Source organism: Toxotes jaculatrix, chromosome 15 (genome assembly GCF_017976425.1).
Source record: "Toxotes jaculatrix isolate fToxJac2 chromosome 15, fToxJac2.pri, whole genome shotgun sequence".
Taxonomy (NCBI): domain Eukaryota; kingdom Metazoa; phylum Chordata; class Actinopteri; family Toxotidae; genus Toxotes; species Toxotes jaculatrix.
In genome coordinates this window covers 1,572,500-1,587,499 of record NC_054408.1, presented here as the reverse complement: position 1 = coordinate 1,587,499, position 15,000 = coordinate 1,572,500, and the positions used below count along the sequence as shown (strand labels likewise).

General features: G+C 45.8%; 1 protein-coding gene across 4 annotated transcripts in view; it reads left to right on the top strand.

Moving 5' to 3' along the window:
• The window catches only part of caska (calcium/calmodulin-dependent serine protein kinase a), a 91,611-nt gene that overhangs the window by 30,863 nt on the left and 45,748 nt on the right, over nt 1-15,000 (top strand). For all 4 annotated transcript variants that reach the window (XM_041056709.1, XM_041056707.1, XM_041056706.1 and 1 more), the window contains exons 2-3: nt 8,932-9,044; nt 14,116-14,221. In XM_041056709.1, coding sequence (XP_040912643.1) covers nt 8,932-9,044; nt 14,116-14,221 — 219 coding nt within the window. The remainder of the gene's footprint in view (nt 1-8,931; nt 9,045-14,115; nt 14,222-15,000) is intronic.

Below are 15,000 nucleotides of genomic sequence, written 5' to 3'. Positions count from 1 at the left end.
ACCTGGGCTCTTCTCAAACATGTAATACAACACCCTTAAGAGTACAAAAGAAGAAGGTCTAATCAAATAGCACTTAGTGGCGTGGGAATTAATGAGGATGAACTTTGATTGGCAGCCAGTGATGACAGCAGCATCGCTGGTTTAAAATATGCGCTAACAATATGCTAATGCACAGCGTGGTCCCTGGAGGCTGTGCAGCAGCAGCAGCAGCAGCAGCACGCTAACACGCTGTGAAACAGCAGCTGGATGTTTCACAAATTCTTTGGCCACTGTAAAAGGTTCTTAGCTCTTTTCAGCTTAAGGAGGAAAACCTGTAACAGTTTTTCCACTTTAAAACATTCAAAACGGTACAAATTAAAAAAATCTCAATCTTAAAAAGCACTGGTTTCATTGGTAGTTTCCCCTGTGATGCCTCATCAGTTATGTTTACGTTCTGACTGTGATTTAACTTTATGGCCCCACAATGAAAGCTGAAGTTTTCGCTTTTAAAGTTTGCATCAGAGCTTTTCCATCATTTCTCCTAAGGATCAGTGAACTTATAAAAACTGTCCCATGGTTGAACCTAAGTGCTGACGCCTGGTTCACACACTTCTTTACCACAACACAAAATGGATCAAACACCCAGAGCATCAGAAAGTGTGGAGTGTGCACAGCTGTTATGAATATGTATAACTTCACTGTTGTGCAGTGAAGTCCGTATCCTCTCCACTATTTCCATTATTCGTTATTTATATTTCATTATTCATGAGCACACACTAAAAACGGCTGAAATATTAAAGCAATCTTTGATTATAAACCCTCGACTGAAGTATGTGACACAGTTTATCTGTGTGAGCCCGTTGGCCTGTTACTGCTGCCGCTGCACGAGGACATCACAGCACATCTTACACCCTGACCAGCCTCTCTGTGAGGGGGGGGGGGGGGGGGGGGGGGGGTGTTAGGGAAAGCCCTGTCACCTCTGCTGCAGTGCCCTGTGTGTGTGTGTGAGTGTGTGTGTGTGTTTGCACACTGCCACTGAGCATTGCAGGTGCTGGCGTGTCCAGGCTTCTGCCTAATCCACATGGGAGCGTAAATAAGCTGCCTAGTTCTGCCTCCTTACATAACCCCTGTGCCACTGCGAGGAGAGAGATGACGGCATAGATGCAGAGACGGGAGGAGGCGGAGTGGGCCAGTGATGAGAACGAGGGAAAAAAAAGAAGGATGGAGGATGATGGAGGATGAGAGGATGATAGGAAACGTAGAAGCATAAGGGCAGATGTGTCGGTGCAGTTCCTTCCTGGGTTTTTTGTCTCTCCTTCTCCCTCCTTTCTCTCTTGTCTGACGTTGTTGATGAAAACCTTTAATAATCTGTCTTTCCCTCTCACACACAGTCACACTTGCTTTGGCTCTACTTTCCTCTGACTACAGTTTTACTCTGAGTTTTTTTTTTTACTCAGACTTTTTCCTGCTTTCCCATTCTCTGCTCTTCTTGTGTCTGTACAGTGAAGCCTGTGGGCAGATGCTGGGAAATGTCAGACATTTAATTGAATTTGTGGCCCTGGCAACACACACACACACACACACACACACACACACACACACACACACACACACACACACACACACACACACACACACACTGCTCTCACATCCTCACAAAAGGACCCTGCTATGAAACAGCATAAACAGTTTGTTGATTAAAAGGAAATTTATCGACTGTTTTGATAATCAGATTGTTGTTTCAGTGGTTTTAAAAGCAGAACTGGCTTCTGACATTTGATCATTTTCTCTGCCTTTCTTGGTCTTACATTATATTAAATTTTTTTGGAGTTTGGGCAAAGCAGGAAATTTAATGACGCTACCTTGTGCTCAAGGACAAAATATATATTCTCAGGGCTGCAGCATCGTAATCATCAGTCCAGAAGCCCCTGAGCCGGCTCACAGTTTATCTGTCGAATCACTGCTTTTCTTTTTTTTCCACTCAGAGCAGAACAGGCGAGCAGCATGGCAGGCTGTAAACTTCCACAAACCGAGCTTTGTCTCAGAATTACTAAATTAATTTATGAAGAAAATAATTGTCAGTGGCAGCTGTAGTTATGTAATATACCTGCCTTCTCTTAACCTGCCAATGAGGAGCGTCCCTGGGAGGGGATGGGACCACCTGGCTTCCAACAGGAGTCAGCAAAAAGAACGTGAAACCAGCCAATCACCGCCTCAGGAAGTTCAGCAGATCAGATCATATTCTGTACAGAAGAGGGGGATATTCCTCACAACACGGTTATATAAGTTTATCATAAAGCAATCAATCAGACTTTTTTTATTTTTTGTGACCGGGACGTTTCTCTCGTTGTCATGGTGACGCAGGGCCGTAACTTTAAAGTTTTGCTGAATGACAGAAGAGAAATTCCTTTGTGAGCTGTCGTCCCAAAAACTGAAATGAAATCCTGAGCCAGTGTTCATGCTCACGAAGTCCAGCTGTAATACACACACATGCTTTTACAGGCCAGGAGAATAGAGGGGACCATTCATAACAGAATTATGTTGTTATGTTGCTTCTCCTCACACAGCCCACAGCGCTGGTCAGTACACGGCACACAACGTAACCTGACAGGGCCCGTTTTATGATTATTAAATGGAGATATAGGTCAGTGGTTTTTAGTCTGGTAGGTACTTTCAGAGCACTACACGCCGTCGCCTATATTCTTTAAACGAGGGAAAGCATTCGGGACAGCCTAACGACTTATTATGAGTCATTATCATTCTCATTGCTCAGTTGACCTGCATTAAACACAAGATCTATTGTTGTGTCCACCCTCAGGCCGTCTCTCGTCCTCTCTGTGAATATTTGTATTCTCTAACTCGCTCTTTCTTCACTGTCTTTGCTTTTGTGTCTTGTTCACTCGAGGGCAGGTAGGGCCGTGTGTGTGTGTGTGTGTGTGTGTGTGTGTGTGTGTGTGTGTGTGTGCGTGTGTGTGTGTGTGTGCGTGCGTGTGTTTCAGGGTTTGCTCTGTCTCTGTTCACTTCATGAACTGCAGACTCATGAGTTTTCACTGCACACCATCAGAGCCTTTGCTCTCTTTGTGTCTGCGTCTCTACCAAGCTGTGTTTGTGTCAGACAAACTCATTTTCTCTGAGAGAGTTAAAAGATGCTGCGGCAGCCGACTGAACCTGGACTGCTTGTAATTTGCGTGTGTGGGGGGTGTGGACATTTGTCCCTGGCTGATGTGATAATAACAGCTGATAACTCTGAGCCCATATGAAGGCATTTACTTATTGGATCACAGCTTTATCGTTCCATATTCAGCCATTCGGTCTGTGTCCCAGTACAAGACGAACATTTCAGTGAGGTGATGTTAGTTACAGCTTGTGCTTCTGACCCTTCAGCACGGCTCTCTGCAGATGGAACAGCTCCGTCTTTTATCACCAGCCTAACCGAAAATCCAGCTTCATACTGGTCTCTGCCGAGGACAGAGTCCTCTGTGAAGTGGTGTGAACAAACACACTGGCATATGGTTGTTGTTGGTCTGAAAGAAGAATGCGTATCCAGTGTTGCCTGCTGCTTTCTTCTTTAGGAGAGACAGAGAGAATTAAAAGCACGTCCTGCGAGAAACACCGAACAACCTTCAGAAACTCAGAGCAGTCCTGAGAGGAGCGGTCGGACAAACTGTCTGTCCTCCAAGAGACGCAGAGCAGTCGGTAGAAAATAGGGACTGACTTCCGACACAGCATCTGTTTGTCTCATCACTCGTTTTTCTTTCCATGCCCCCCCCCCCCTCCCCCCTCTCTCTCCCTCTCTCTCTCCCTCTCTCTCTCCCCAGGAGGTGTAAACATGTTAATGACTTTACATTTAGTGTTGATTGACTTTAATGTTTCCTTCAGGCTGAAGTTTCATTATGTCTCCTGACAGCATGAAGTCTGTTACAGTCCTGAGCTTTTCACTTTCCACTCATTTGCCTCACATCAGTCTCATTGTGTACAGCTCTCACTGATGAGACTGTGGCTGCAATTATTTCTACATTATCTCCTTTTTTTTATGTTCTCAGTTTTTATCTTCGGTTCCTCTGAATGCACGAACTGTTCCTTCTCTTTGAGGATAAGATTATTTAATTGTTCCGTGTTGTTTACTTTGATATTCAGAGAATTGAACAGTCACTCGACTGCAGCATCAACTGAAACGCTGGAGGTGTCAGTCTAATCTAATAACTAAGAGAACGTGACAGTTGAGTAGGCCATCACCAATGTAAAGCATCTTAGTGTAACTTCTTCTTTAGTTGCTTCCAGTGTCCTGACTGACTGACACGTGTGGACATGGAGCTGTCCTCGTCACAGGTCCGTCAGGCGTAGTCTGAGCGTGAATGATGCTCTGCGCTCGTGTGTCTCATAAAGCTGGTGACATTTACGGAATGAGACGCGCGGTGATTGATGCACTGTGAAGTTGGGTAGGAGTGCGGCCTGCAAATCACCTTTTACTACAGCAACACACACCAAGATGCAGATAGATGGCACGCAATATAGGGCACCCCATCTTTTTGATGCTGTCGTAGATTCCCTGTGGTTACCCCGACGTGGAATGCAGCTAAGGCTTTTCCCACATCCTCTCACAGGGTCATTCATAGTATCAACAGATTAAGGTCCCAGGTTGCAGCTACACCTCCTACCTGCGAGGTCAGATGAAGTGCAGAGAGGAAAGGTCAGGAGTTGTGTGTTCATTAAGTGCTTATTGCTGTGAACTGTGGGACTGGAGGTCACACACGTTTACTTTTTACGCTCGCCCCCGCAGCCAGTTAACACAGACACACACTTTTCTGCACTCCAGCTCACAGCTTTCATCTCTCACTACACTGCTTCTCCAGGAGGAAGTGAACGAGGAGAGATGATCAGAAATGGAACAAAAGTCTTTTTACTATGACTGAAGCTGACAGCAATTACTGGAGAAGTGGCCACGTAAAAATGAATTATAGAGCCCGTAGCAGACCTCATTCCTGACCGTCCTGTTTAAAACTCCACAGGCTTGTCAGGTTTTGATTTACATTAAATATAACATGCACGTTCTATAAAACATCAGTGCTGTGGTGGATACGCTGTACGTGCTGTGATTGAAAACCATGTTTCAGGAGATTCTGAAATCCTGACATCCATACAGCATCCTCCATAGCACTGTAGCTGTGCTCATTGTCTTATCCCAGGCCTGTTGAAAGGTTAAAGTTTAAAATTTCCTGAGCAGAGACGACGCCAGTGATCAGCACTTTCATTTGATAAATGCACAGAAATTACAGGAGGTGAGCAGTTTCATGTAATTAGTACACAAGGTCATAAATCAAAGATCAGAATTCCTGGAAAGGAGCGTTTAAAGTCAACATCTTAATGAGATCAACACATTTTTGAGCAACCTTGGTCAGTCCTGCCTCTGTAAACCATGTAAAGGAACGTACCGTGTGAAATAACTGCTGTAATGAATTCAGCACTGGGGTGCAGGAAGTCCTCCCTGTATGGACAAACCCTGAAATACTGGAGTAAAATCTGGGTTAGGAGAGAGCAGAGGGACTCACCCTGCTTCTCTACTGTCAACCTTTTTCTCTTCCTGTCCATGTTTCTCTCCTTTCTGTCTCCCCTCCTCCTCCCCTTCCCTCTCTCTCACCCTCTTCCTGTTATTTTAGTGAGGGTGGCTAAAGTGCAGGAATCATCAGAACAGCCCGTGTGCAGCTGACTTCTGTTCACAGCTATAATGGCTGATGCTGAGTGCAGCTGAGTCCCATTCAGTCAGAATGGCTCCTCCATGTACAGTCGATTTATTCCAGGACGCCCAGTTCCGCCACTCGAGCCGTCTGCGGTTCCAAACAGTCCCCCCGCCCCGGTCCTGCCCCCCTCCCCCGTCTGCCTCCCTTCGCCTCCTCTCTCCTGACAGATTTCTAAAGTTAATCTTTCCTACTCTGCAGTATTGCGAGCCTGATGTGTGCTGGAGATTGTGCCTCTTAAACCTTTTCCTTAATGCGTGCCCAGGCTGCTGTGAATAAGCCTCTCATCTGCTCCAGAGTACCTCTGTGCTCAGCACATACCCAACATGCACACGCAGACACACACATGCACACATGCACACACAGACACACATGCACACGCAGACACACACATGCACACATGCACACACAGACACACATGCACACACAGACACACACATGCACACACAGACACACACATGCACACACAGACACACATGCACACACAGAGCACATCAGTGTGGGTGAAATATGATAATATGTCTGGGTGTCATCACAGTGTAAATGTATGTGACGGTGTATATTGTTTTAGTATTGCTCGGCCACCAGAGGGCAGCCATGATGCAGAGAACTGGAGGAACAGGCAGGCAGTCGAGCTGAGAGTCAGATGGCGAGCGCGGCGTTCCTGACTGAAACAAAGCATGTTTGTCTTCATGACAGGTTCGTTAGAACTGTACACGTTAAACCGAAGAACCGAATAAGCTGAAATTATTCAGCTTTTTAATTTTTATTCACATTAAGCCTATTTTTCTGGATTGTTCAGCGAAAACTTTAGCCTTTAGTCGGCCTAGCTTCGATTATTTTATACAATTTGCTCTACTACTTATATAAAGATGAGATGCCAACACCACAGAGCAGAGCCCAGACCGGGGTTCGAACCTGGAGCCCTGTGTGAGGCGACTAACCACCGTGCTGCCCTCTGTTTGTGAATCATAGTTTTGTGTGTTTTATTTAATGCTGGAACCAGTGACTTCAAACATGACAGTTAAAAAATGAATTGTCAGTCAGCTAATTGAAAAATTGATTGATCATTCAGCTCCGATCATAAAGGTTGTAGTTAAATCAGAGACTGTCAGCAGCTGAACTTTGATAACGGCAGCTGACCGATGAAGCGTCACCTGTTTGGTTTATATTGAAGAGCTTTTCTCTAAGAATCTACACTTTCTGTCTTTGTCAGTAAATTGAATAATCACTCAGCCCTACACTCTGCTCTCATCTTTTCCTTTTCCACAGTATTTTTTCATGTCCTAGCCTTCTCGCCTGCCTTTCCTCTGTCCTTGCTCTGTTTGTCCCTGCTCCTCCAGGGCCTCTTGTTCGTCGATGTACAGAGCGCTGCCTTGAGCAAGGCTTGACATTTGCTGTGCTGCGAAGGGGGGGCAGAGGTGAAGTGACTGGGCTGTAGCGTGGAGGGAGATAACGGAGCACAGAGGACTCGACTGCATTACTAATGAGAGCCCTTTGACCCAGTGTACCTGCTCCAACAAAGTTTAGGTTGAAGCATACTCCTGCCGGAGTTTGATCTCACATAGACTTTTCATTTGGCTCTAAGTGCTGACTTCCTGAAATCGACAAATTCAGTGTTTGCAGGCTTGTGTTATCTTTCAGTAGGAGCTGGAGATTTCCCCACGGAGCCGACGCTTCACAGTACAAAAGCTTTTAGAAAACGCTGGAAGAAAGTTATCATCTTTCTCTTCTTTCTCTTCTCTCCAGTCACCGATCTGCAGAAACCTGCCAGACGTACACTGACACGTATCCGTCAGTGGAACTGTTCGACAAATGGTTTCTGTAGTGAGTGAGCTGACGGTTGGTTTCAGTGAAGAGGAAGCCATAGTTTTATATGGCCTGCTTAAGGATGAGTAGATGGACTGATGGAGGAGCAGATGGATTCGGCAGGTACATGTGGAATTTACCGCCTCACTGTGTGTGTGTTGGTTAATTGCTGTGAGAAGCAGCCTGTGAAATAAATGCCTATCATGTGATGGTGAGCTGGGGAAACTGAGGAATGTTTCTGCTCATTAAACTGGTGACCCAGTGACCTGTGTGTGTGTGTGTGTGTGTGTGTGTGTGTGTGTGTGTGTGTGTGTATGTGTGTGTGTGTGTGTGTGTGTGATGGAGCTAGAGAGAGCTGCATACATACACACAGCAGAGAAACACACACTGTACAATCCCTCTAGCCAAAGTGACAGTTTACTCAGCAACACTGCTCATAGTGTTTATTTCAGTCAGAGTTTGATCTGTGTTTATACTGTGTGTGTGTGTGTGTGTGTGTGTGTGTGTGTGTGTGTGTGTGTGTGTGTGTGTGTGTGTGTGTGTGGGGATGTGCTCATGTGGGTGTCTCCTGCATGTTGGGCACGGTGCCGTCCTACCTCACCCTACTGACGCTAAGCAGCTTTAGCTTGATCACCATCTGTTCAACCAGTCTGTGTTTGTGCACAAAGACTCCTCACCCGCACAGGCACACACACACACACACACACACACACTCTCTGGAGCAGCACAGCTTGTGTTCAAACCCCAGCCAGTTGGTATTGTGCTGTCTGCTGCAGCCAGGGGTGGTGTTTTGTTTAGCTGTGAAATGTGTGCTTTCACATTAGCAGTGAGGTTTTGCTGAGCGTAATTTGCTGTGGGATGGGTAATTCACAGAAGGCTGCAGGTTGTGTCTGTGTTTGTGAATATTTGTCGAAGGGTTGCTGTGTCTCTCCGCTCGTTAAATGGTGCTCCGCTGGTGAACCCAGCTGGCTGCAGTGTTTCCCAGTTCACCCATAGGACGAGAGAATGAAAGGGATGAAAAGCAACAGAAACACAGGAGGGTGAAAAAGATATGTACTCACTCATAGTGACATAATCGTTTTTATTCACTCTGCTTCACATACCCAGGAAGTGAAACTATGACCACGGTGTGTGTGTGTGTGTGTGTGTGTGTGTGTGTGTGTGTGTGTGTGTGTGTGTGTGTGTGTGTGTGTGTGTGTGAGTGTGAGAGAGAGAGAGAGAGAGAGAGAGAGAGTCCAGAATCAGTTTGATAGAATGAAGAACAGATAAATACCAAAACATTTGTGAGTGAGGAACATTGTTGTGTTGCTTGTTTCCGCTGCCACCAGGTGTAACAGAGAGTTCAGGTCCTGTACCACAAACTGTGAGTTAAATGTGTGTTTTCCTGTGTGTGTGTGTGTGTGTTCAGGGGTCCCTTCAGCGTGGTGAGGAGATGCATCAACAGAGAGACGGGGCAGCAGTTTGCTGTCAAAATCGTGGATGTGGCCCAGTTCACCTCCAGTCCAGGACTCAGCACAGAGGGTAGGAATTCAGTCTCTCTCTGTATCTCGCTGTTTTGTCTCCATGTCTGTTACTCATGCAACTATCTTCACTCATAAAAATGACGGCCTTTTATTCATCCCACTCCGCTTCAGAAATTGTAATTTCAAATGTAATATAAGGTGAAAGCAACCAATGATTATTTTCGCTTACATCACTTACATACAGTTAAATGTCCTTTGTAATTTCGTATATGTTCCAAAGGTGGAGAGTGTGTGTCACCACACACACCTGCTGTGAGTTCAGGATAATGAACGTTTCTTAGAGGAGCTTCACCTGGTGGTGCTCAGCTATGTCAGCATTCAGACTGAGCAGTTACAGAGGGAGGGAGCTGGAGACAGACTGAAGCAGCCTCACACCATCCCAGTGATTCTCTGATAACTTTTTAAAAATGGATCCATTTTTAAAAAGTCTTCTTCTTTTTCCACTGCAAAGCAGGACCGATTTCAGTTTTGTCCACAAGAGTCAACGACCTGACAAACCATCCTCTCCTCTGTTTCATGGTGTTGTTAGTCCTCTTCAGCTACCATATGATTCCTGATCCCTGGTAACAGAATCCCTATCAAGGTTTAGCCTTGGTGATGGTTGAACTGCTTCAGTCCATCCAGACCAGGGCAAAATAAAATGTACGTTAAAAATGTTTGGGAAATAACTGGTTAATCTGGAGTCAGCGTCTCCCAGATGTTAGGACGCTTCGGTCTCAGTTACGGTCTGCAATAAAACTTTGTTTTTATTATTTTAGTTTTATAACTATGAGACTGTGCCAAGAGGGACACAGGAAGTCAGCCATGCTTCTTCAGAAATCTGTAGACTGAAATGGAAACATGGTGAGGAAGATCCCTGTGATGTTTCCAGAGGTGGCCAGCTGGTTTGAAAAGTGACAGTCAGATTTTTTCTAAGGGGGTTAGTGTTAATTCTGAAAAGGAAATGTTGCTCAGCTTTAAACAAACTAAAAGTATAATATTTTCCAACACAAATGAAATTCACCATTACTTCATATAAGCAGAAAGAGTATAACGCTGTATGTTAGCGGCTCATTAGCTCTCTTCCACGGACAAGCCATGGCATTAGCTAGCTTCGTTGCTAACTAATAGATAAACTGCAGGCACTGTGCTCTGCAGTGGTCAGCTGAGCTGGGATGTGTTGAGTGCAGCCACAGTGATCTTTAATGGACAGATGACTGTATGTATTGGCAGCTCTGGTAATTAAATAGCTCCAGCGCCTCCTTTTGGTTTTTCCATTACTTTAATTTCTTGTTACTTATCGGCCGTTATGAATGCCGAGGCCGATTTATCTGCACTTAGCTTAAATGGGCCGATAATATCAGCATACTGATGTGTCTGTCGGCCTCTGGAATCCACACCGTGATATATGAATCACTATGAATGTAAGGTATTCACCACTTTGTGGACTGTTTGTGATGATGGTTAATTACTGGACATGCCCCCCCACGGTGCTCTCCCTCTTGCCGGTGTTGTGAGTGATGTTGGCCGGACTCCTGCAGAGACTTTCAGTGAGTGAGAGAGTGAGGAATCGTCATTAAATGTTCTCTCCTTAGAGACGGGGTGTTTTGTCATCTCTCATATGAAGTAGTGATGAAAATCCAACATGACGGATCACAGAAATCTCCTAAATGAAAGTTTTTCATTGTAACTTGTCAAACGCTGCACCAGAACCATTTCTCTTCATTCTGTCCACACGTGCACTCTGGTTTCTCTTTGACTGCATGTGTGTGTGTGTGTGCACACATGTGCTCCATGGTCACCGCTCCCCCCAGTCACTTATATCTAATCACAGGCCCTCCTCTGCAGTGCTCAGGAATCCATCAGACTGTGCGCTCCCTGCAGGTGCCAGCTGGCTGTTCTCATTGTTGACTTTTTTTTGTTGCCTGTAGAAAGCAGAGCAGTTTCAGTCGAGCGGGCAGCTGTAACACAGCACCACAGCAATCAGGCAGGCACACACACACGCAAACACCCTGCACAGAGCTCAGACCAAGGGAAGTGGGTCAAATGGTTCGTGTCTTGGCAATGGATTGGCCAGCAGGGGCTTGACACAAAGACACACACTCACACACACACACAGACACACACACACACCAGCAGCCTGTCCGGAGGTCTGTCTGACGAATAGGTCAGCCCTCAGAGGGGATGAGGGAGGAGAGCTAGCCAGAGAATGAGCAAAATTCATCATGTGCCATCGCCTACTCACTTCCCTCCGCCTCCTCTGTTCTCCTGTCTCCCTGATTCCTTCTCTCTCTCCTTTTCTTCTCTGTATTTGTCTTTCTCTGTATCCCTCCACTCTTCTTTCCACTTTTCTCCCCCCTTCTCTGCCTCTTCTTACCTCCTTCATCTTTCTTTCCTGTTTCCCCCAAAGCCATAAAAGCTACAGCTCTGTGACTGTGTGGTTTTTCAGTTTTTCTGTTAGACTGTTGTGACATCTTGTCCTAACTGTCAGTAAAAGCAGTGTCAGGTCCCACACACACACACACACACACACACACACACACACACACACACACACACACACACACACACACACACACACACACACACCTACCTACCTGTGATAGCAAGGCCTCCTTCCACTGCGAGCTTTGACTCCCAGCAGGAGGAACAGGGATCACTGTAGAGATCACATCTGTTTATCACCGCCTCTCTTTCTCTCTATTGCTCTTTCCTCTTTTTTATCTCTCTTTCTCTCTTTTTATTTCTCTCCTCCTTTTCCCTGGATTTTGTCCAAATGGTCCAGTTACTCTGCAGGGACAGACTCACAGCTGCGGAGGTCACTGTCTCTAAAGCGTGAGGTGGCAGGATTCAGCCGTTACCATGGACACTGATACATTTCTTTATTTCCCAGCTGTTGATTTACTGTATATCACTGCTTCTACACTAACACATAACCTTCTCAAAGCCGTGAAGCTGTGATACAAAATGTTCTGTGCACTCTGAACAGCTTTATTGTTGCTGTTCCTGACATTTGAGTATGTGTTTACGGCGCCAGCCTTAGTTACATACTGTAACTCATTTGTATGTTTGTGTCCAGTGTTGAAGGGTTTGTTGCTGCATAAACAGTTTTGTGCAGCACATACTGAAGTGTGTCTGCCTCCTCTGTCTTTCTCTGGCTCTCATTTTGTGGGTATTAATCCTCTGGTGCTTCTCTGTTGCTCTGTGTCCACAAGATCACTAGCATTCCTTTGGCTTTGACTACACACACACACACACACACACACACACAAACACACACACAGACACACACTAACTTAAAAGCAATGAAAGTGGTTTCCCTGCAGCAGTTTTGCTTAGCTCAGTGAAATCGCTGAGGTGATTTGCTTCTCATTTGATGAAGTATCTTTCGTAATCTCCACCAGCAGCTATGGTGACGGACATGAGCAGCGAGCTCACCAGATGACATTAAGTGTGGCAGGCTGCGGTGCCCTGAAGGTAGCCACTTATCCCAGCTTTAGCTGCATTAGCATCATGTTAGAGTTAGCCCACGGCTCGTGCTTGTCCTCGGAGGATTAGCTTAATGTTAGCGCCGAGGCTCGCAGCAGCACAAGTGGCTCATGGCTTCAGCTCAAAGCTTAATTAAATGTCACTGCATACATAGTAGACGTTACAGTAACTTTTCATTATAGCTCACATGTATGTGTGTGTGTGAATGTGACTGTGTGTTGCCCTGTCACATCTTTACAGAAACACGTACTTATTTTCATCGTTTTCACGTTCAGTGTCCGTAAGTCGCCTCCAGCAGCAGCAGCCAGGGGAATACCTCTCGTTTAGATGCCATTATACTGTATATGAGTATATATAATTGGCTATTTCATTATTAAAGGCAGATATTAAAAGTTAAGATAATAAAGTTAGGCCATGCTCAAAGGTTGTGTGTGTGTGTGTGTGTGTGGCTTCAGGCTCCAGAACCTGTCAGAACATCAGCTGTCATGAGGAGAAGGAGCAAGGAAAGACTGAGAGGTTGAAGGATGAAAGGAAGGAACCAGAAACAAAGAGCTGAATGGAACCAGGTGTCATAGATTATTAAAGTTTCACTGCAGTTCTCCACCTACTGCAGCTTTTTTACTTGATTTAAAGGCCCTGTAATCCAGTGACATGCTGCAGTTTTGCATCAGAGACAGTGAAGACAGTGCATATTGGTTTGTCTGAGCTGTTTTTTCTTGTCCCTGTGCACATGAGTCCTGTCAACACACAAAAAATGAATGTACAGTTTCTTACTTGTGTTTGTCTCATGAGAAGACGAGCTTTGTATGATGCTGCGTGTTTTCTTTCCTGGTGTGGCGAGTCGTGTCTGTCTTCTCTCCCCGGTGATTCCTCTAAACAGCCAGCCCGCGTTGTTCTTTTCAGCTTCAGTAACCCCCTCCATTAACCCTCCTCTTCATTAGGAACCAATTAAAGTGGTAGATGCTTATTGTCAGGCAGCAGTAAGAGGATCTGAAATAATGGGATGGAGGCAAACAAACAGCACCTTTCAACGTGTTGCTTGTTATCGGTGCAGGGTCTGCACAGTAAAGAGGTGAGATCTGACAGGGTTGGTCATACGGTGCCTCTAAATAATGAAGCGTATAAAATCCTTATATATTTGCTGCTCTTTGAACTGGCTGAGTTGTCGCTCTCGGTTGGGATGGCTGCACAGTGGGCGTGTACAGGAGGGGACGATGTGGGTGATACGTCCTCACGTGATTCGTCCTGCCGGTGAGTTAGTTGGCAGGTGAAAAGAAGCAGGGGGTCACGCCGTGTGTTACAGGGGTGGCACACTGGTGGGCGGGCAGATCAAGGCACCACTACCACACATACTCCAAACATACGTGACACATTGCTCTGCCCCCACATCAACTGCTTTTACTCACAGTATCGATATGTGGTATCACATGGTTTCAGGTTGGGACCGTGTTCTGTGGTTCCCGCCCACTCCAGCAGCGCTTAACGTAAAAAAAAGATCCTGTCGGTTCTCACAGTAGAATAATCAGAGCTAATGTTATGTTATGTATATAACACTGACCTGCCTGCTGGTCTCATATGCTGATCTCTCTCTGTGTTTTCAGATCTGAAGAGGGAGGCCAGCATCTGCCACATGCTGAAACACCCCCACATTGTGGAGCTGCTGGAGACGTACAGCTCAGATGGGATGCTCTACATGGTGTTTGAATTGTGAGTCTCAGCCTTTCGAGGATTCCACTCCCTCACACCGACACACACGTGGGTGAAAGAAATATTTACCTGTAGGAGATTTGGGGGGTGGGGGGTGCATCTACAGGAAGAGTGTGAAGATGAGGTGAATCTGGGAAAGAGGACGTACGGAGAAAAGGGTGACAGCGTTAGGAGGGCGGTTGCAGCATTAGCAGGACAGAGAGAAAGCAAACCCTGCGGTGGTTTTATATAATCAGCACTGATATGAGAAAGCTTGTTAGCTGGGGATGGGGGTGGGGTAAGAAAAGACGAAGGGGGGAGACCATGTGCAGAGGGTGAGTGCAGCTCTACACTGTATATATGAAGGGAAAGAGATGAGATTAAGATTTCACACTGGCTGCTACCTCCAGCTTTTCTCAAAGCTCCGAGCCTTCTCCCAGCTCCTCCTAGCCTGCTCTGTATCTTCATCTCTCCTCTTCTTCCAGAACTAATTCCTTTATCATTTAATTCTGTTATCGCTGAACAGGCAAGTGCTTGGCTTTCTCACATCATCCTATCTTTCGGCTCGGTGCAGTGGAGAAAACTTTCAGGGAAATGCAAGTGAGCTCCATTTAACGGGATTTTGGGCATCTTCTTGGAAAGTCAAACTGCCCTCTCAAGTATTTTTCAAAGTGCACACAAAAATAACAAAATGTTCGAACTCTCGCCTCCTCTATGTCCCAGGCCAAGGGGAGAGTTTCAAAATGATCAGCCTCATATCTCCTTCAGTCTTGGCAGCTGTGGTGATACAGCTGTTTCTG